At 40.0% G+C, this 20,488-nt stretch overlaps 1 protein-coding gene across 2 annotated transcripts in view; it reads left to right on the top strand.

The window, feature by feature from the left end:
- CLIC5 (chloride intracellular channel 5) overlaps positions 1-15,988 on the top strand; it is a 72,842-nt gene extending 56,854 nt beyond the window's left edge. For both annotated transcript variants that reach the window (XM_009710282.1, XM_009710283.1), the window contains exons 5-6: positions 13,491-13,672; positions 15,821-15,988. In XM_009710282.1, the coding sequence (XP_009708584.1) occupies positions 13,491-13,672; positions 15,821-15,988 (350 nt within the window). The remainder of the gene's footprint in view (positions 1-13,490; positions 13,673-15,820) is intronic.
- The last annotated feature ends 4,500 nt before the right edge of the window (positions 15,989-20,488 follow it).

The raw sequence follows: 20,488 nt of genomic DNA, 5'->3' as shown, positions 1-20,488 counted from the left end.
GAGCTGAATACTGTTGGGCTCGCAGTAGCTAAAGTGCCTGGCAGCTTTACAAAACCAGCCCTAATATAAAAAATACCCAGTCTTTAAAACATATGTAAAATAGCTTTTCTGCAACATTTGTGGCACATAAAGTACCAAATACATGTTGGTGAGTGTGATATAAAGCTTTTATTGCCGTTCGTTTAGGATGACCCATATAACTCACTCATGATGTGTTAATAAAACTGTTCTCCACTCTGTCTTTTTATAAAAACACACATATAAAGACCACTAAAACAGTGGTGATAGCTGTGTGCTAACTTATTAAGTAGTGCTGCAAGTTGCATTTATCATCTGTCCTAAATTGCTTTATCTGCTTTCTGCCCAGTAATCAAAGACTGATTCTAAAATGCTCGGAAACAGCAGTTTGCAAAATAAGTTTGCTTGAGAAATAACTTTTTGAAAGTTCTCCTCAAAATCACGCTGGCTGGAGGCCCAGAACCATCAATATTCTGTCTGGTGGCAGTGACAGCTTTAAGGACCAATATCTTTTGACCTGCCAAAACTAAGAACTGAAATTTTATGCCATTGGAAGGAAGAGGTTTTCACTTTTCTAAAATAATAACAAAGCATCATCTTAATCTCAGAAATATGTACCTTATTAGGGAATGTTCCTGAATTTCCCTATCATTTAGGTTTTTTCCTTCTTCTAAGACCTTGCTAATTAAGTTATGAAGATTTCCTGATGGAAATGTGAAAAATACTCTTTGAAAACGATACAAAACTAAAACTAAAACTCAGTGTAAGTCTGGATGTGATCAGACTGCAAGCCCTCCAAGGCAGGGACTTGGTGTCCCTGAGAAGCAGTCTTAGATGCAGCCGTTGTCTGGGAGCAGCAAATAGTAACAGTTAATGTACTAGCAGACATAATTTTCTGACACATCTGTGCTGAAGTAGGTTTGAAGCCATAGCATCCCATAGGGAGGGAGAGAAAAAATGAAAGAAGATATATATTTCTGTAAGGTGAAGAGAAAGAATAAGCGAAACCCTAAAAACCAGTTGACAATATATACTGAAGCCAACGAGGTTAATGATATACTCAAATTAAGGCATGTTCTCAAGCCTTTGCTGAATCAGGGCCTATATGCACAGGCCAGGCCTAGACTAAAATGCTTGCAAGGGGAACAGTAGTTGGCAGACGCTGTTCTTTAAGAGGGAATTATTTCCCCTGTGTGTTTGAATATTCCTCCAAGTGCTGCTGGCTTTACTGGGATGCTTTGTTCTGTTTCCCAGCCGAGCTCCCATGCTCGCACACAGGAGCAGTAGCACAGCTGGAAGTAGATTAGAGCAATCTGGCAGCAGCAGTCCTGGGAGGAATTAAGAGCCTTGCTCCTGGAATGGGAGGCCTAAATAACATTATTATTTAGAATTGAGTTTTAACTTCATTGCTCTATGCTTTCGCACTGGTGGGTAACTCCCCTTGTTGCGATGTACTTGGTGCATCTTAGGTATGTTCCCCACAGCAAGGACTTAGATGAAGTTATGGCCTTACTCAGTAAAGTGTCCAGATCTTGCATAAGCAAATGTTCAGATTTAAGCACCCAACTGGTCTTCTTGTCCCGAGAGGATTGTTCACAGGCTTATATTTAGCAGTTATAGGGCAAGCTATCACATGATAGAGAGCCCAGTGACTGGCTCCTGGAAGTCAGTTCGCAAAACTGTTGATGACTTCAAAGGGAGAAGGATTGGCCCGGAATCTGTTTTTCCCAAAACAGACTTTTTTGTTTTATGCATACAAATGTTCTTCATAAAATAACAGGGAAGAGAAGAATGAGACATAAATGAAAATCAATGTTGCTAATTTTCTTTATTAGATCAGATCCTAAATAGTTGACCTTTAGTTTGAAAACAGTGCTGGGAATAAGGTGACTAAATGGGAATTGGAGACATAATTCTTGTCTAAATATCCTGATTCTTCTGATTGCAGGAAAAAAAAATCAGAATTTCACAGAGTTTGAGGCTAGAAGGACCTTTGAATTGTTTACTGTGATCTCCTGCAAATCACATCCCAGTCAATTTTGCCCATTTTATCATTTAAGCATAGAAGTTGTTTTCCATCAGGGCAGAGAATTGGAGAAACTAAACTGTCTTGGGTGCACAATGCCCCTCTAAGGGGGGAATTTACTGGATGAGGGATGCCCAGCTGAGGGCAGTAGCTGGTTCATATTCTGCACTGCAGGGGAAGGTGAATCCCCGGTGATTCAGCCGGTCAAAGCTGAAAAACAAATATTTCCTGGACCTTAACCTGGAATCAGGATGATTCTGAACATGTGAGGAAGGCATCTGCCCAGCAAGACTTTCTGCACCACTCCAAGGCGTTGGTCCAACCATTCCCATCTCTAACAGGGAATGACCTGATGGCCATAGCTAAGCCCTATAACACATCTGATTAATTCATACTGGGAGAAAAGATACTGTGGTCTTTGCAAGCATATTAAGGCTTGAAGCATGAGATTTAATTACGGTCCTTGTCTTACTATTGAGTCGTGAATTCTCTGTGACATTGATGGTGGTACAGTCGACCTTCCTTGGTCCTTGTTCCGAGACCTAAAAGGTGTTATTAGGGATTTTAAAGTGCCATAACCTGCCCAGGTGGCTCTATCCCTCTCCATCCCAGTTTCCCCTGTTTCTGCCAGAACTGGATTAAAGCCTGCCTTTTCTTAGTCTCACTATAAACACCTAAGAAGTAAGTCCACCTCCCCTCTCTCCTTGTTTATTCCTTAAACAGTTCATTGCTTTGGCAACGTGGAAACCAAATTTGTCCAACTTCCGACCATTAGACCTTTCACACCTTTTTCAGCAAGGCTGAAGAGATCCCTCACACTTCTCAGATCTTTTGTCCATGGGTGAGCATCTGTGCATGTTGGCCTCTCAGCCTTCTCTCTGATAAGCTGAACAAATAGACTCTTCAAACTTGACATTTTGAGGCTTGTTTTCCAGCCCTTGAGCACTGTATTCTTGTTCTCCTTTGACCTCTTGCTGGAATTCCCAATGACTTTTTTAACTGGGGACACCAGAACTGGGAAAAATGTTCTTAATGCTTGTCACAACAGTACAGTTGCAACAGAGGGAATATGACCTCCCTACTAGTACCTGAAAATTTTTCATACATCCAGACATAATTATAAGTCTTTCTGCTTCTGCTCCTTTCAGAGATGTTAAGTTGAGGCATAATCATGATGATCCCTAAGTCATTTCATGGGGCTTGAAACAAAAAAATCTCAGAAGCAGAGAAACAATGGAAAAGAATTAAGATGTGAGTCATTTGTAAATCTCGTCTTCTCTTGTTTTTTTGTATCTCAGTAACAATTTTTGAACACAAAGGGCAGAAAATACTGGAAACATTAAAATAATACAATTTGAGACTGAGATTTGCCAAGTGAACAGAGGGATTTGGCAACTCAATAAGCTTTAAAACTTCATCCTCAGGCATGAAGGATGCTAGCTAGGCATTCCTACGTTTCCCTCTCATGTCTCTTTACTCCACCACTGCTGAAGTTAAATAATGTAGTTGAAATCAGTGGAGTGCAATTGGGATTACCCTGGTGTAAAAAGCAGATTTTATTCATCTATATGCCTGGGATTGAAAGAAATTGATATTAAAGATGCAAGCGCCAACAGCCTGTAGAGGAACAATCTTCTTTGCTTAAATATTAGAACACAAGGGGTCCCCACAGCACTGTCACTAAAGCCTGGTTGCACTCTCCACCAGAAGCTAACTTTACTCTTATTTTAATGCAGAAACATATAGTCAGTTTTTCTTTGTTAGTCTCGGAATCGTCTTGTTTGCTCTTTGGTAATAAAACAAAACTTTACACTCTGAGTAAACACACAGCATCTTAAAAATCAAGATACCAGAGTGATAATCTCATACTATAAATATCTGGTTTTATAATCTGCAGGGCTTGATGGTTTGGTGTTTTTTTTTTTTTTTCAGGTTTCTGATGCAAATCAGCTGCTGCTTGTCTGTGGTTGGTTTAGGGACACCTGCACAAGACTAGCATCGCAGAGGTCAGGATTAGGCCCTCGGGGACGTGCTCTAGAAATGATGCTTGTCACTTATGTGCTGCTACAGAGTTACGATGATTTGTGAAATGCAAGTTAGGTACTGTTCTTCCTGGGGCACTTGTAGGCCAGTAGTTTTACATTCACTTGCTTCCTGCCCTCAGGGTCGCTTGGACTCCTAAGAGACTTGGAAATAAACCCTTCTTTTGGTGTCGTTTGAACACCTGGGTTTTCTTCTTAAAAAACAGCATTTGAAAGTGCTCCAATCACATTCTTCATGATAACGTTACAAGCGTTAAATTTAATTCTTGCCGCCACTGTAAAACTGAATAAGAAAAGGGAAGGAAGAAACCTGAGTTTTCAATCTAAAACTCGTAATAAGTAAAAAAAACCTTTCAAGATGCTTGAAAAATACACGTTTCATTCTTTTTTTAAAGACATTCACCTGTTTCACTAGGGTTAATTTGGTAGTAGGACAGATTGTATCACAAAATAGGAAGATGCCTCTTCTTTTTGTTATATTTACTGTTTATACCCCTCTAACCTGAAACATAAGTCCACAGCTGGTGCTTTACTTCTTTTACCAATGTAAGTTTGTGGCTGAAGAATGCTATTATCCTTATTTTGTGTATAGGAAGTTGGAAGGCAGAGAATTTAAATCATTTATATAAGGTCATGCAGAAAAGCTTGAAAAGAAGAGACTCAGGTCTCCTAAATCTGGGTAGCCTCTTAACCCTTGGCTCATCATACTCTGTCTTAGGGAAGCGTACCTGGGGAATCAAGGTCTCAGTCTCTCTCTGAGGCTGAGACATTCCTTCCGTGGAGTTTTTGAGACAGGTCTGTCAAAATATCCCAGACTTTTGGGATGAAGTTCTAATAGATCAATCCACATCCTCAAGGGTCTGTAGATGGGGTGGAAGGGAAGGGAGGAGGGATGATAAGGGAGGGATCATCTCACCTAAGTCTATCTAAAAGTTATACGTTAGTCATTCGATAGTCCTGGCTTCTTTTGTGATCAATGGAGAGGGACATAAATCCGTTTCTAAAGGGCAGTTTGATTTATCTTGAAATAGGAATCTAAAGCTGGGAGAGCTTCCTTTAGAGATGCCTGTCTTTCATTGCTGGCTATAAAGGAGACTTGGACAACTAGATTGGACTAATTACCTAACACTTAGGTGGCTGAAGTTAGGCAAGGTGAATCTTATCCATAACTGAATCAGTCGATTTTTGATGTGTCTGGGTCCTTAAGGTTGCTTTGGGTATCTAACAGCTGTATTTCAGCTCCATGTTCCTCTGAGTCCTGGATGAAGAGCTCGTGGGGTTTAGCACCTCCATTTCTCTCACTGGACATACACAGAACATATGCGCCAACATATGTGGAAAAGATATGCCTGTTTATGCCTGGTTTACACCATGTCTGAAAGGCAGCTTATGACCAAAGTTGTGTGGCTGTTTGCATGTGTGCACCTGCGATGGCGTGACTTATCCCACTCCTGGTCTATGCTCACCTGAACACTGAGCAGGAGTGAAAATCCCTCTTCAATTCCCAGCTCTGACTGATCTGGAGGATGAATATGAACCCCTGTCCTCTAGAGAAACCCCTAACCAGGAAAGTAGAGTTGAGGAATAAGAGACACGAATCTATTTCTCTTCTGTGTATACAACTAGGCATTTGTTGATTCATTAAGTGAGAAGAAACAGACATTTCACAACTTTTCAGCATGGTTGTATGGGCATTTACCTTTACTGTGGGAACATGCACAAGTCTCTGTTCCAGTGAATATTGAATTATTTATCTTTACAGCTTTAATAGGAGATGTGACTCACCCCAGAAACTCCCTTTGGCCCAAAGTTAGGCATCTAAATGCCTTGGATGCATGGGAGCATCCAACCTCCATCCTTCTCCTATGCATTTCCAATGTCTCTCTTAGTGACTGCCCACTCATTTGCCTCTCAATATAGACACTGCTCAGAGCTGAGGATTTTACAAGGCAGAAACATGCCTGGAAAGGATGTCGCAATGCTCGTATTGGCAATGTACTTGCCCTTTGGGGAGTAAGCCCTAATATTTAAGTAATTAAAAAAAAAGAGGTATTATCCTACATCACGTAGGTGAACTGTGGAATTATATTCAAAGGGTAGGATTCATCTTGTGTAACTTCACCTCCCTGAAAGTTAGGTGTCTAGCCTGAGCTAGTCCTTTAGGCTTCGTCTGAAATTCATGCAGAGAGAAGGGCATGCATGGAGTGAGTCATACCAGTTTAAATAAAGTGTCTCAGAGAGCTGGAGATGTTTAGTATCTCTGAGCAGCGAGGGAACCTACATAACCAGCTTAGACAAGATACCTGACTCTTAAATGGCTAAACAGAAGAAATCAAGGCAGCACTCCAATCTCAAGGGTTATATTGAAATCATAGGGGGGAAGATAAACTGTTCAATATGTAATACGGTGGCACGCATATTGCAGTCACAGGTCCTCCATGTGAGAAGGATTAATCTACACCGATTAAAGTTACAATACTCTGTTGAGCCTGCCTGAAAAAAATGAGCAGGATGGAGAAAAAAGAGAGTGAAAATATGAATCCTTGGTCTTTAACCAGACTGTCAGACTAGTAGAATGATATTATTTTCATACCTTAAATTGCTGTTTCTTAGCTGGTTTCCCTCTCCTACCAGAAAACAGTATTGAGTCTCATATAATATCAAACTCGGTGAATCTGGAAATGATCAGGAAAGGTGGTTTGTTTTTTTAAAGGAAAAATAAATCTCAGATTGTTTGTGTGAGACTGTGAATATTTATGTACTGTTCCCCCTTTTCCCTCATTGCGTATTTCACCAAGTTCATTTGCGTGTGTTACAGGATAAATCTTAACTGGAGGGCAGTGGAAGAAAGCAATAAAAAGGAAAAGCATCAATCAGTGATCCAGGGTAGAAGCAGGAATCATTGTTCATTTTTGTACATGGATCATTGTTTGTTGAACTTGCCTGGGCTTGACAATTAAGAAACTTGCAGTTCTGCCGAGGTCAGTCTCAGGTGGTTTCAGATGGTGGCTACAAAAGCCATTATGTTGCTGGGCTTTGATGACTTCGAAGCCTTGTTATCACTGTGCTTTCAGTGGTATGCACTTATGAAGAGGGCCATGTATATTTTATTTTGGCTTGGAGAAAATATTTTGTGACAAAATGTTTATTTGACAAAAAATGCCATGGGTGGTGTGAGTAACCTGAATTACTGGCAAACGTGGGTTGAATTTGGTGAATAATGACTTGTTTTGAAAAGTGAAAGTATTTTCTCTTAAACTTTTTGAAACAAAAGGTTATTCTCTTTTTAGTTTGGAAAAGACATGTTAATTTTGAAGATTATCAACATTTTAAAAGTGGTGTGAAAGTAGTTGAATGTCTAGGCACGACTCACTTAACGAACCATCCCAAAACATGGCTTGCTTTCTGTTTTCTTGTTTGTTTGGAAATCTAATGTTATTTTGGTTTAAGTTTGTTTAAAAAATTGAACTAGTTTTCCTTTCTTTTAATGTAAATCAAATAGTTTTTATGTTCAATTTGGCCAAAGAATCAATTGTTCTTACTGCTTTTATTCTGCCCCCTGTGCTTTGTATCTCTTCCCATATTAACTATCAAGTAAAATCCTCATCCTGCAAATAGTTCCAGTCAGACACATAAAATAGGAATCATCTCACCTAATTTTAGCTATTTTAAATTTAGGTAGCCAGTCTGCCTGTTCTCAAAAGAGAGAGGCTCCTCTGGTGGTAATTCAGCTTTTCCTAGGCTACTATTTTAGGATGGAATGATTTGCCTTCCAGTGGCTCCTTCAGGCCACAGAGATTGGCGTTTACGTGCTTTGTCTGCTTTGCTGTCTCTCCTCGTCCCAGCATTAAACAAGGAAGGAAATATTTGCAGTTCAAGGAAGGGGAAGAAGAGTCCTTGTCTGACCTCTGTGAATGCTGTGGGTGTGGGCAGCCTGAATCAGTTTTACTTTTTCCGAACCATTTTTCTTTTACTACTTTCTAGTTACTTTCCATTTTGCTTCAGCCTTATTTGACCCACAGAAAATAGAGATGGAAACGACCGATGACGGTGGAAGTTTTATGGCCAGTATTATTTAGGAGGTCAGATTAACTGATTATAATAGTCCCTTTTGACTTTAAAAGCTGCTGGAGAAATCCTAACCCCACTGAAGTCAACAGCAAAACTTCCATGGTCTTCAGTATGGCCAAAATTTCACACTGAGTACCTAGTAATGAATCTTTGTCATCTGGCCCTCAACTTGCAGGATTGCTCCATGCATTTCATTTTCCAATGTTTTGTTCAGTTGTGGTATAAGTACTTCAAGACACAAGGATTTCTCTTTGTCCCCTGGAAATAGTTGCACAGGCTAATAGTTTAAGGAAGTTTTCGCTTGAATAGTTGAGTAACAGAGCCAAAATCTGTTCTTGGTTGAACTGGAGTCAATATGGAATAGCTTGTTGACAATGCGGAGTTAGTCCTCTTTTATGTCAGTGTAACCAAGAGCACAATTTTGCCAATTATTAACTTTTGTTACATTATTTGTATTTCTGTGCATGTCAGGATTTGTTAATCTCGTTGTTCAACATCAAGTAACCTTTTGCTGAAAACACAGCGTCATTGTGAATTAGGTATCATCAGCTAAATTGAACCTCACCCTGTGCATTTGACAGATGGTAATACATTCATTAAGTGTTCTGTGGTTGCTTTGAGGTTGGAAAGTGCTATTTTTCTGGCTTCTAACTCAGGATTCTTAAGTAAAGTTGTATAAAAGCATAGTTTTGAAGGGAGAAGGAAAATCACAAAGAGTTCGTGAGGTTTTTTTATTAATATCATTGTTTACTATTGGTGGGATGACAGGGCAGGACTGTGATTGCTGTAAGTTGTCTTTGGCTGCGTGAGCAGCCCAGAGCAAAGTAGTGAAGGATGAGACACATGGTTCCACCATGGATTTTCCATATACACAGGTAGAATTTCTTGGAGTTTGAAGTTATATTAAATACATCACTGTGGAGACAATACGATGCTGATGCCTTTGTGCTTGGTGATTTCACTGTCCAGAAAGACGGTTTCCAGGAGTTCAGATAGTGCAGCTGTTGCACAAGTAACCGGATGACAGAGCTTCTCTCACAGAGCTGGTCACATTTGGGATCTCCAAGTTCATACTGAACAGCTGCAGGGTGGGGAAGCAATTGGAGGTAGAAATTTCAAAAGCAGCACAGAGCTACATTCTCAGGCATATTTCCACTTGGTATTGTAATATTGAATCCTCCACCCTTGGTAATGTCATTACCAAGGCAATGCAAAGCTGAGATTAGACACTTTGGGAAAAGTTCTCCACGAAGCCTATTTAGGGGTCACCTAAAGCAAGTGTAGAAGAGAAGACTCCACTGACTACAGAGGAAACTCAGGATGTTTAATTCAAACCTACTCAGTTAATTTACTCACTGCAGGAAACATTAATCCCACCCGTTGACTTGCAGTGGAGCCTCAGCTGTTATCAGCAAACCTATTTAGTTATTTAATGATGTTTCCAAGAGGATAAGTTGCCAAGGGAATTAGCTGTTTAGCCACTTCTGAAATTCATTGTGAGTGGTACCTTCGCAAATGGGGAATTAGTCACTTTTTGGTTAGTCACATCTTTTTACATGTCTTCATTCAGTCTAGTGCTGTGACTGGTATTCACAAGACCCCTGCCCTGGTGAGTGCCCACTGTCCCCTGTATTCTCAGTGGAGACAGTGTATAGAGTCATCCAGATTTTCACAAAACAGCCATAGTATGGGAGGTTTAGAATTAAATCTTTCTTCTGCTGACTTCGCTCAGTAACGTGAACCTAGACAGCTCTTTCCTCAGCAGAGTCCCAAAACCTTCAGAACTGTTGGATATTCTGAGGAGGTTATTTCTCGGTCTCTGTTCAAATTTTTTCAGCTTTCGCATAGTGTTTAAATATCAACCAGATAAGACAGAAAATGAGAGAGTTTTAGTTTTTCTGACTTTTACCTGTGGTGTCAGCCTTCAGTTGTGATCCACTGAATGCTGAGTCATTTATGGAAAGTGAAACAGTTCAACAGGAGAGCTGTACAAATTACCTGATACTCCACTGGTGGGGTCTCATCTGGCAGATCTGGGCTGACATAATGTTGAAAAGGCATTTGAAACTCAATGTTCCACTTTCCAGGAAAATGTTCTCCCTATACCACTGGTAAAATCACAGCACTTCTCCCAAAATATTTTGTAAGGAAGAAAAAACTGACCTGCTTTTGATACCTCTCTCTTCTGGGGGGTCACTGGTGAATTCAAACATAGGGTGAGTTCTCCCACCCATGCTGGTGTTAGACATTTGGCGCCCTCTGAGATGTGGTGCTTAGAAGCCTCTTGCTTCAATATTTTGAGATTCTTTTAAACATCCTCCTACTTTGAGTGGGGATTTCCCTGAGCATCTTCTCAAGGAACATAAGACTTCAAATCATATAGATAAATCTGAATGTGCCAGGCCACCTAGAAAGTAGGATTTGCAACATGGATATTTGCATATGGATTTCAAAAAATGCCTTGAAAACCATCGACAGGCTTTAAAAATGTGACCCTGTGCACCTAACTCCATTTGAAATGGCAATTTTAGGATCTTAATTATCTTAGCTTTTCAAAATTCTGTCACTATTCAGTTGGAAGAAAGGCAATTCTCCCTTGTTCACTACTCTTCTATTTTCATGGCTTTCTGAAAGATTTACTACGATCAGAAAAGCTTTGGTTAATTGAATGGGGTCATTGGTGTCACAAGTAGTGGTCCAGTTCTTGACTATCAGGATACGAGATGGTCCTGACCGTGTGGTGATTTCACTGTGAGATGTCAGAATCCTGTGGGTTCCAGCAATGCCTGTGAATTAGGTCACAGATGTGTTGAACCCCGAACATACACTTATTTCTGGCCTAAAGCGGCCGTATGTAAGCGCCAAGTATGAATTCAGATAGATGTTTTTCCCACTGTCACAAACAGGCTTCGCTCCAGGCATTGTTTTTGAGACAGCCATGACGCACTTTGATATATCAATAAGAGCAAAAAAAAACCCCAAGCCCTAATAAGTTCCAGGAAAGTTACATAAACAGATCTCACCTGCTGCTCCTGTCTCCATACACACACCTAACTGACCCCATGGGTTAGCGTGAAGCATCTAACGTAGTAGTGATACTGGAAATATTGCACAGATGACTCAGAGAACCAACGATCCTACTGGGTGAAGGGGATACTGGAAAATGCTCAGCGTTAAGCCAGTTCTCCAAAATCTGGATGAGCAAAATTGAATTAAATTGTAGTAATTTGATTCCATTGTCTCTAAATGAATGCATTGTAAGAGGACATAGTCTGAGGCTGACCAAGAGAAGGAGAACCGTCTATTCAACAGGTGTTATGGGTCAAACCAAAAAGAGATTGCTAAATCTTTTGAGTGTTGCCACATGGGGGTATATTACACGCTATGCAGTTACTACCCTTCAGTAGAAGTTGTGCGGTGGAGCGCAGCTGCAGATGATTAAAGACACCACTGCCAGCATCTGACAGCAGAATGTCAGTGTCAAAATTCAATTTGAATTGATTAAATAAGGGATGGCAACACTTTTGTTTTATAGATGGCAGCACTTCAGTCGCTTTAAATGCTCTGCTTTCAGAAATAAAATTCTTTCCCTCCCTGCTATGTTTGTTGGGGTGTTTTCAGTTGGATCGCAGTCATTTCTCCAGTCAATCAATTAAGCCAGGATTTGCCACTGTGTCTAAGAGTCAGCCACAAAAGAGCTGGTATGGTTCCCTGGTCCTTGGCCAAGAGGCTTCAGTGGGAGCAAGACATCAGGCAGCTTAATCTGACTTCCATCACTGGCACAAGGTTTAATGGATGTTCGGGCAGCAGAGAAATCATGTTCTGTGGTGTTCAGCTCCCACTCTCTCAATGGCCCTGTACACGCCGCCTTTTTCTCCGTGCCAAAAACACAGGGGCGGCTGACAGCAGAGCCAGCAGAGCTACCTGTGCCAGCAAGCTGCTCTATGCAGGGTGATCGCTGCCGCCTTTTGAAGCTTGCGTTGTGCTCCATAAATATATTTATCTCCATAGGCCTTGTAGTGCTACACCGCCTGAGTAACTTGACTCATTGAGTAGTCTCCCCTAAGTTAAACGGCAGTAAGTTACTCAGAGATATAAGATTTTATGGGATTAGGCCTTAAATGCTGACTCCAGGCCAGATCTGCAGCAGGTATAAATCACTGCAGGTAATTTTCACCAGCTGAAATTCTGGCCCTAAGCCTGTGAGTCATGTTGTTATTTTTTCACATTGTAAATTCTTGCTGTTTCTTATTTATATTGCTTTAGCACTTTGGGGCACTTGTCAGGGGCCAGGACCCCATCGTGCTTGTCACCTTTCAAACAGAGATGCAAAAGACCCTCCTTGCCCCAGAGTGTTTAAAGTTTAAATAACATGCAAACCTGCGTACAGTCATTCAGCTTTCTGTAGATGCATTATTGCAATCAAGTTTTTCTGTTATCCTGCCAGGGAAGCATAAGAACACAAATTCTGTGCCTGGGTTGATATTTTTGAGTAAAATATGTGCACCCTGCTGTATATTAAGTGACATTTAAAGACTGGAATTTGTTGGAGCCAGCAGCAGTGTGGGACGTGGTCTTCAGTAACTGAAGTGAGAGGTCGAAAGTCCCCTCTCCGTTGTAATGCCCTATTTGAGACATACCAAAAGGAGAATTTGCACCTAAGTTGAACCTGAAGTGAGGGGACTCTTAACGACGGCTGAATATCTCATCTCTTTCATGTAGCATTGTATTTAATTATTGTTGTATTACTTTCATTTCAGTTGTAAGGTATCTTCCAGCTCCATAGAGCTCTGGTTAGCATCTTTGGAATTATTGCTATTGCCTTTAATTACTCTGGAAGGGATTTGAAAGCAGTAAAACTACAACTTCTTAGAGCTGAAGTAATGCTAGAAAATTCTACTTCATTACCATCCTACCTGGCTGCTTAGAAAAATAAAGTAGTAGTGTACAGGGCTCCAGTTTACTGAGTGACATGCTCAACAGACCAGAAAATATCGTAGGGTGTAGGTGTTTTATCGGTGTATCATACTGACAAGCTGTTCTTTCCTTCTGTGATCTCTTTCATTGTTTTGGTTTTTCTTTTGTGCTAGTCAGGAGAAGACATGGCACAACAGTTTTTCTGTCCCCCTTTTCCATTGCAGGGTGAGCTTTACCCTCATGCAGATCTTGCTGGGCCACTTTGTCATCAGACTGTGTAGGCACTAGAGCACAAATTAAAAACAAAGAAATGGTTCTTGACTTTTTTTCTAGATACTACCATAGCCATTGACAATGAACGTTTCTAAATAATTCTTACTCTGCCCTAATCACTTATTCATTGCTTTTTGGCAAAGCCCTTGAAAGAGGCTTGGTGAAGGCTCTGAAGAAGCTGGATGACTATCTGAGAACCCCCCTGCCTGAGGAGATTGATGCAGACAGCCCTGAAGAGGAGAAAGTGTCTAAACGCAGATTTCTGGATGGAGATGACCTGACTCTTGCTGACTGCAACCTTCTGCCTAAACTCCATGTTGTCAAGGTAAAAGATGTCATGCGATGGTCAAAGAAGCCTTATCTGACAATGAAGTGCCCTGCTCCGACAGCTAAGTGCTAAAGACAACATGTATTTCAGCAAAGATATCTTAAGTCCTAGAAGAGCAGTCTGAAACACAGACTCAGTATTTCCTATGGGTTAACTTAAGCAACTTTGCATTTAGTACGTGGGAAACTGTCCCATCACTAATTAGTAGCAAAGACAATATTAAGATCTAGGTATCTCATCTCTTTATTTTAACCCTGCTGCAAATAAGAGCAGTCTTTCATATTAATTAGTTTCCGTTATTCCTAAGAGAGATGTCAAAACTTTAGTCAGTTCCCACCCATTTGTAACTTAAGAGCAGCAGTCCATCTTTTTGGGGAATATTTGTTCCAGCTGGTATTTCACACAGAGAAGTTAACAAATCAAAGTCACTGCTGAGGTCCAGGATTTAAGATGTACAATGGTCACTGGTGTAGCGCAAATAATGTACATCATCTTGAGTTTTAAATGTTGCATTTATTTAATTTATCAGATGACATGTTTCTTTAGAATAAAGCAAGTACCTGGCAGACCTTGGCAAGTAAGAAAGCTAGGAATTAAAGCCAAGTCATGCATCTAATTTGGCTCCATGAGCCAAAACATAAACTGAGCCTGGGAGCTGACTGCACACATGCAAAAAAGAAAAAAAAAAAAAAAAAAAAGAAAAAAAATGTGCGTAAGTCACCAGGTAAGAAATGTGGTAATATCCTTGCAGGTTTAGCTCTTTCTTTGGCTGATCTGATTCTCCTTGGGATGAAATGAAAGATGTCAAAAGAGAATTAAAATCTTTCTCAGACAAGCATAGCTGTAGGATATTGCCTGAAAAACATTTTACAGATGGAAGAAAAGGGTAAATTATTTTTTCATTTAATGGAAGATGTGTGCTGGAAATTGTGAAAATCTTGGCTTAAGTTGCCCGGCAGGTTTTATCTTCCCCATGTGTGTGTGAAGCACCATTGAAGGCAAGAATGCTTAATTAAATGCAGTTTAGGACAGTATTTGGACTTGCGTATACCAAGTGGATCCTGGTAATAAAAACAAATCACAGTAATTTCTGAGAACATGACTGTCCTAAAAAATCTGAGATGGAAAACAGCTCTACCGTGTGCTCTAAAAATAAAGGGGAACTCTGTGGCACATATGTATGTAATTTATGCCCAGGAACAATTTTATACTGTCAAAAAAATTAGAGATTGGAAGCACTCATTAAATCAGCTAATCCATCCCTTCGTATCAGCTAGTTCATTCTGTCACCACAGGATTATTCTATATGGTATATTCTTACAGGAGAACTGAAATATCCCAATCCAGCAAGCTACTTAACCAACCAGCTAGCTTTGAGCACAGATTAGTCCCACTGACTTCAATGGGACTATACAGGTGCTTAAAATTAAGTATGCACTTAACTATTTTCCTGAATAAGGGCCGGAGTGTTTTTAGAAATAGAAAGTTTCCCTTGATAGACAATTTCCTAGTCTAACAAGTCTTGAAATAACCATTTTCTCCCCCAGTTTATCCTAATACTCCTGTTTCTAAGGTCTGCTAAATCATCTTGGTTTCTCAATCATGGTACCCAAACCACGCTGTATTTTCCCTTTGCATGAACACAGATACGGCTTTCCAACAGCTGTAGGTGGTTACATCTCTGACACCATTGGCCAGGCAAAAGATATTACATATATTAAAAACAGAAATACAATATATGTTAAAAATAGTACAATGTTAAATATAAGTATAATAATTAATATGAAAATATGTTATATCTAATTGTTACTAATGCCTTTCTCTTAAATCAGTCTTGCTTTTTATGATTCAGTTCATCAGCTCTATCTTATGTGGCATCTCAGCTTTAAGTGATGTACTTAAGACTGGTAAGAAACACTAAAAACCAGTATGGTAAAATTAATGAACTTTAGGTACCATGAATGTCATAATTAGATGACAGTAGCCAGGCCATTGATTTAGAGTGTCCTTAGGCCAAGTAGCATCCTTGCAAGACAGGGGACAACCAACAGTCACTTTTCAGGCTTTACTGTTATAAGCCCCCGAGTCTCCAAACATATGTATCACTAGCAAGATGCTTTTTTCCCTCTTTTATCTTTGGTTTAGATTGTTACAAAGAAATACCGCAACTTTGAGTTCCCGACAGAGATGACGGGTCTGTGGCGGTACCTGAAGAATGCGTATGCCCGGGACGAATTCACCAACACCTGTGCAGCAGACAAAGAAATTGAGCAAGCCTACGCAGACGTGGCCAAGCGGCTCAGCAAGTCCTAACTGACCTCAGCGGTGGCTCAATATCCCCTTTTACACTCTTCTCCTTGTTGCCTTAAGATATATTTTATCATTATGTTATCTGGTTGGCATCCCTATGACTTCACCTGTTCAAGTGTATTGGTCAGGGACAAATCTGCTTATCCCTGGAGAAAAGAGAAGGCAGTTTTAGTGTTGGGGGTGGAGACCCTTTGAAATCTGAACCCAAGATCTGGCTCAACTAGTATTATTCGTAATCAGTATTGGAAATGAGTCCGCTTTACTAGTTTCTTGTTTCATGTTGGGGGTATATCAACACCTGTATTCTCTGGAGTTTTAAACACAGAATATTAGCTGAAATTTCAAGTAAGAAAGTTAGGAATACATAGAACTGGTTCTTCTGTAGGTTATTTCAAGGACACTTTTTCCCCCAGTGCTATTGAGACCCTTGAGGCAGGAACAGAATATGAGAGAGAGAGAGATGGGAAAAAAAGGAGTTTGACCCTAAAGGAGAAATAGTCTTAGCAGTTACATTTAAAAAACCTCTCTGAATGCATATTCTTTCTTAGCAGGCCCAAGAGTTTATAAGGTATTTATTTTTAACTTGGCACAAGAGGGGGAAGCCTGAGCGAATATGTCAGACTTGCAGATGCTACTTTGCATAAAATTTACATGATGTTGTTGGATCTGAATGTTTAAAGCAAAGGAGAGTGAATGAGAAATTGAGCAGGCAGCCCTTGGAAGAGTGGGGCGTCTGCCAGAATGTCCAGTGGATCTGCTAGTTGATAGAGACACACAGACACAGCAATAACAGGGACAGCATATTGACTCCAGTGACTATAGAGGGAATTGGCACAGCTAACCAAACCACGTAGGATATTGTCGTCTTGACTGTACGGTTGCCAGTTCCTTTATAATTGCTATCTTGGGAAACTTGGATAGGCAGGAGAAAGCTGTCGCTGCACACAAATTCCAGGCAGGGGAAGCGCTTTCTTTGCGTTGGGCTCCAGATGGGTCACTTTCAAGTACTCATCATCTCACCCCAGGAGAAGTTTGCTCTGAAAGCCTCAGAGAGGGCAGGCTAAAGCAGAGAAAGGCACATTTCCAGCCAGAAATTCAGCAAGTATGCTAGCAGAAATCCATGCATGACGCCTTAGTCCTGCTCATCCAGGGTTTACCAATCCAAGTTACATGATTCTGAATTAGGATTGTTTTCTAAAACTGATTATTTTATTCTATCATCTGTAGCATCTGCCTGACACAATCTGCTTTATACTGGTGATTATTTGCACGTTACTTTATCAAAGTCAGAATGACTTTAGCTCTTTTGTATGAAATTCATGTGCCCTCATATGTACAACAGTGCACATGGCTCTCAATTTTCAGTTTGGGGAGATTTATTGTTGTTTTCCAAGATAAAATAAAGCTGAGCTGTAACGTGATGTGGCTCCCCTTCTGATCAGGGCTGCTAGAACTGCGCTGATTTGAGGGGAACCCCAAGCTGGTGAGCTGTCACCAAGAGGAACCTGGCAGCAGGCTTGTTTGCAGCCAGAGAGCTGTAGGACTGGAGACAGCATCAAAAGCCAGCCTCTGCCATGTGATGCCGATGACAATCTGAAGCCATCGTGTTGCTTTGGTGGGATTATTCCACTTTACACAGTAACCCAGCTGGGAGCAGAACATTGCTCATTGACTGTGAAGATAGTTTGTGGTTGACTATTGTTTCTCATGCAATGGTCAATTTATTCTGAACTTTCAAAACCTTGGAAGAAAATCCATGAATTCCCAAGTCTTCTTCTAGAATGGGCTATTTTAACAATGGCTAGACTGGAGGGCAGAGGCTCGCACTCTTTAGAATACTGCTGAGAAATCAACTGGCTCAGAGAACACTAATAGCAGCCAGAAAAATCTAATGAGATTAGAAGTGTCTGCACAAGCACATGTGGCTTGTTAAAAACATTTCTTCATGAGATTGGAATTATTTGTGATTTTTTTTTTGGTTAAGATTACAGGAATTATTTATTTATTTATTTTAATTGACTCAGTTCTTTCCGATTGTCTTTCTGGTTTTATTTTTGCTCAGCACGCTGGTCAAGATGGCTCTGTCTGTTTAGAAAAGTGTTATTAGCAATGCTCCACAAATCCATTTCTAGTGAAAAGTCTTCTATCTGATTAAGAATCGCTGGGCTTTTTTTACTTTCAATATGATTTGGCTAGGAGCATGCCAATCAACAGAATCTACGTTTTTCTCAGTTGTCTTTTTCCATGTTTGTACTTCAATTAGCAGCTTTTCATAATCACAGTTGCAGTCAATCTTTGAGCAAAGATGCAGAGGCAGATGCAGATGCAGATTCTTGCTTTGTGCTTATTATATTTAGCTCCTTAAAGAAGGTTGTCCAAACATGCAGCAGATCTACCAGCAAACGGCAGGGTAAGTGAACCAATTCAGGGTCTGACCTGATTTCCATCTGTGAACCTTCATCTACTATGTCTTTCTTTAGTTTTGCTAGAAGAGGGCCAAATCACAATCAGTTGATCTCAGTGACCTCAAATTGCATATGTTTTTTAAAAAATACTTTTAAAAATGATTAGGCTTCACTGAAAAGTAAATGAGCTGTTAGTGCAATGAGCTTTTTCTGAGATGATTTGCATGTTCTTAAAATGTCTTTTTAGGATTCCCTTATAAGATCTGAAAATCCCCAAGCTACCTTCCTTTTAATAAATAATTTAAAAAAACCTTAAATATCTTCACTTTTCTAGCAATACCCCCAAAAAATCTAGATAAAATGTATTGACGGATATGAGAAAGAATAAGAGGAAAATGAAGGAGTTTTCAGCTACCTTGCCTGTTCTGTCTGAATTCAAGTCTCACTCTGCATCCTAACTTTGCATTTTACTCGTAACTCTATTATAGGCTGATCTAAGATTATAGACAGGTTCAGGCATTCCCTGACCTTTGTTTGGGTTTGAAATCCAAGCTCATGTTTTCAGATCTGTAACTTTCGCTCACCTTTGTGCTTTTTGGCTTTAGCCATAGCCAGAAGCAGGAAATACTGGAAATCCTACATAGAAAAGTGTTTTGCTAAGATTTTGAGCTCAGTTCTCAGGACTCAGGATCCATCACCAGTGAGATTTTAAAGGGCTCCAGACTCCTTTAAGCAGGGTATTTTTAGTGACCTTCCATTGTATTTAGAATTATAAATAATAAATATTAATCATACAGGATTGTATATCTACATTGGCAAGGCAGCATTTCTGAAAAGAATCTAAGTGACAAGACAGACATTGCAGATTTACAATAACTTTGTTCATAAATTTTTTGCAAGATGTAAAGAAAGACATAGTGCAGAGGGGGGAAGAAGCCAACAATGTGGATTTAATAATCTACATTTCAGAAATGCAGACCAAATGTCTGTAAAGATGTCCATTTCATCCAAACATTTCTTAGATATTTATTTCAAAGCTCCCTGCTCAGTCAGTCCAACACTCCATTCATATTGGAACTAATATTGATTTTTCTTCTATTAGCAGTGGTATGGAAGTGCTAGAGGATCCCATATATTAGTTGCTCTTATTCTCTGTTAGACTATTTCAATTGCCAAGAGGTCATCTTGCTGTACAGGTAGGACTAACGAAGTATCTGTTTCAAGACTATTTAAACGAGGGCTTCTGACAAACACTTTTTCCAATAGAAAAAACCATATAGTGATACTGCTTTGTCAGGTCTCATGTGGAGTATAGCGCTACAGGTTCCTCCTACGATTGCATCAGCTGAAAAGCCACTGCCAGGAAGGCATGACAGTCTGTATCACAAAGAAACTAGACATCTTTGTTTCCTACAAGAAAGTTCAGCTGAATTGCACATAGCATTTATTTTGAATATGTATTTATTTTATTTTAACCCATAGCCACCTTTCCTCCTCTCTTGTCCCTGCTCAAATTCGACTCCAAGTTAGCCATAACCATTCTGCCGTTTCCTCAGTGCGAAGTAGCAGGATGCTCCATCTTGTCTTGTGGGGTGAAGCAGAGAGAGCCCCCTTTCTGCAGTGAGTGACTTGGGCTAATTAGCTGAGTTTAAAGTATTGGAAAAAATTAGGCAGTGGAGATCCCACTCATGTAAAGCCCCAGAAGCACATGGAAACATTCACTTTTTAAAATGAATTGTCGTTTTAAAGAAAAAAAACCAACCCAAAGTCTTGTGTCCTCCTTCATGTGTATTCTTCTAAGCATCAGGAAGTTTGCATTTGTTTATTATTCTGCTAGATATATTCATTATTCTTGAATTGCTTTTGATATGAAGAAATATTTTTCCAGTAAGATTTTGCCTTTCTGCTGAATCTTTCATCTCTTCATTAAGTTTGATGTCCGCAATGACCTAGTAATTCCAGAGGAGGCAGGAAAGCTGTGAGGCTTATACTTGTTGAGAAGTTGAAGGTGGTAATGATTTTTTTGGAGAAAACAGTATTAACAGCATTTTTTAAAAAGTGTCTTTTCATGTAGGATGCCTTAAGCAAGGGTGATAGA

This window comes from Cariama cristata, unplaced genomic scaffold, assembly GCF_000690535.1.
Source record: "Cariama cristata isolate BGI_N322 unplaced genomic scaffold, ASM69053v1 scaffold10831, whole genome shotgun sequence".
Classification (NCBI taxonomy): domain Eukaryota; kingdom Metazoa; phylum Chordata; class Aves; order Cariamiformes; family Cariamidae; genus Cariama; species Cariama cristata.
Note: the sequence above shows the minus strand (reverse complement) of the source record. Positions and strands in the feature narration are given on the sequence as shown.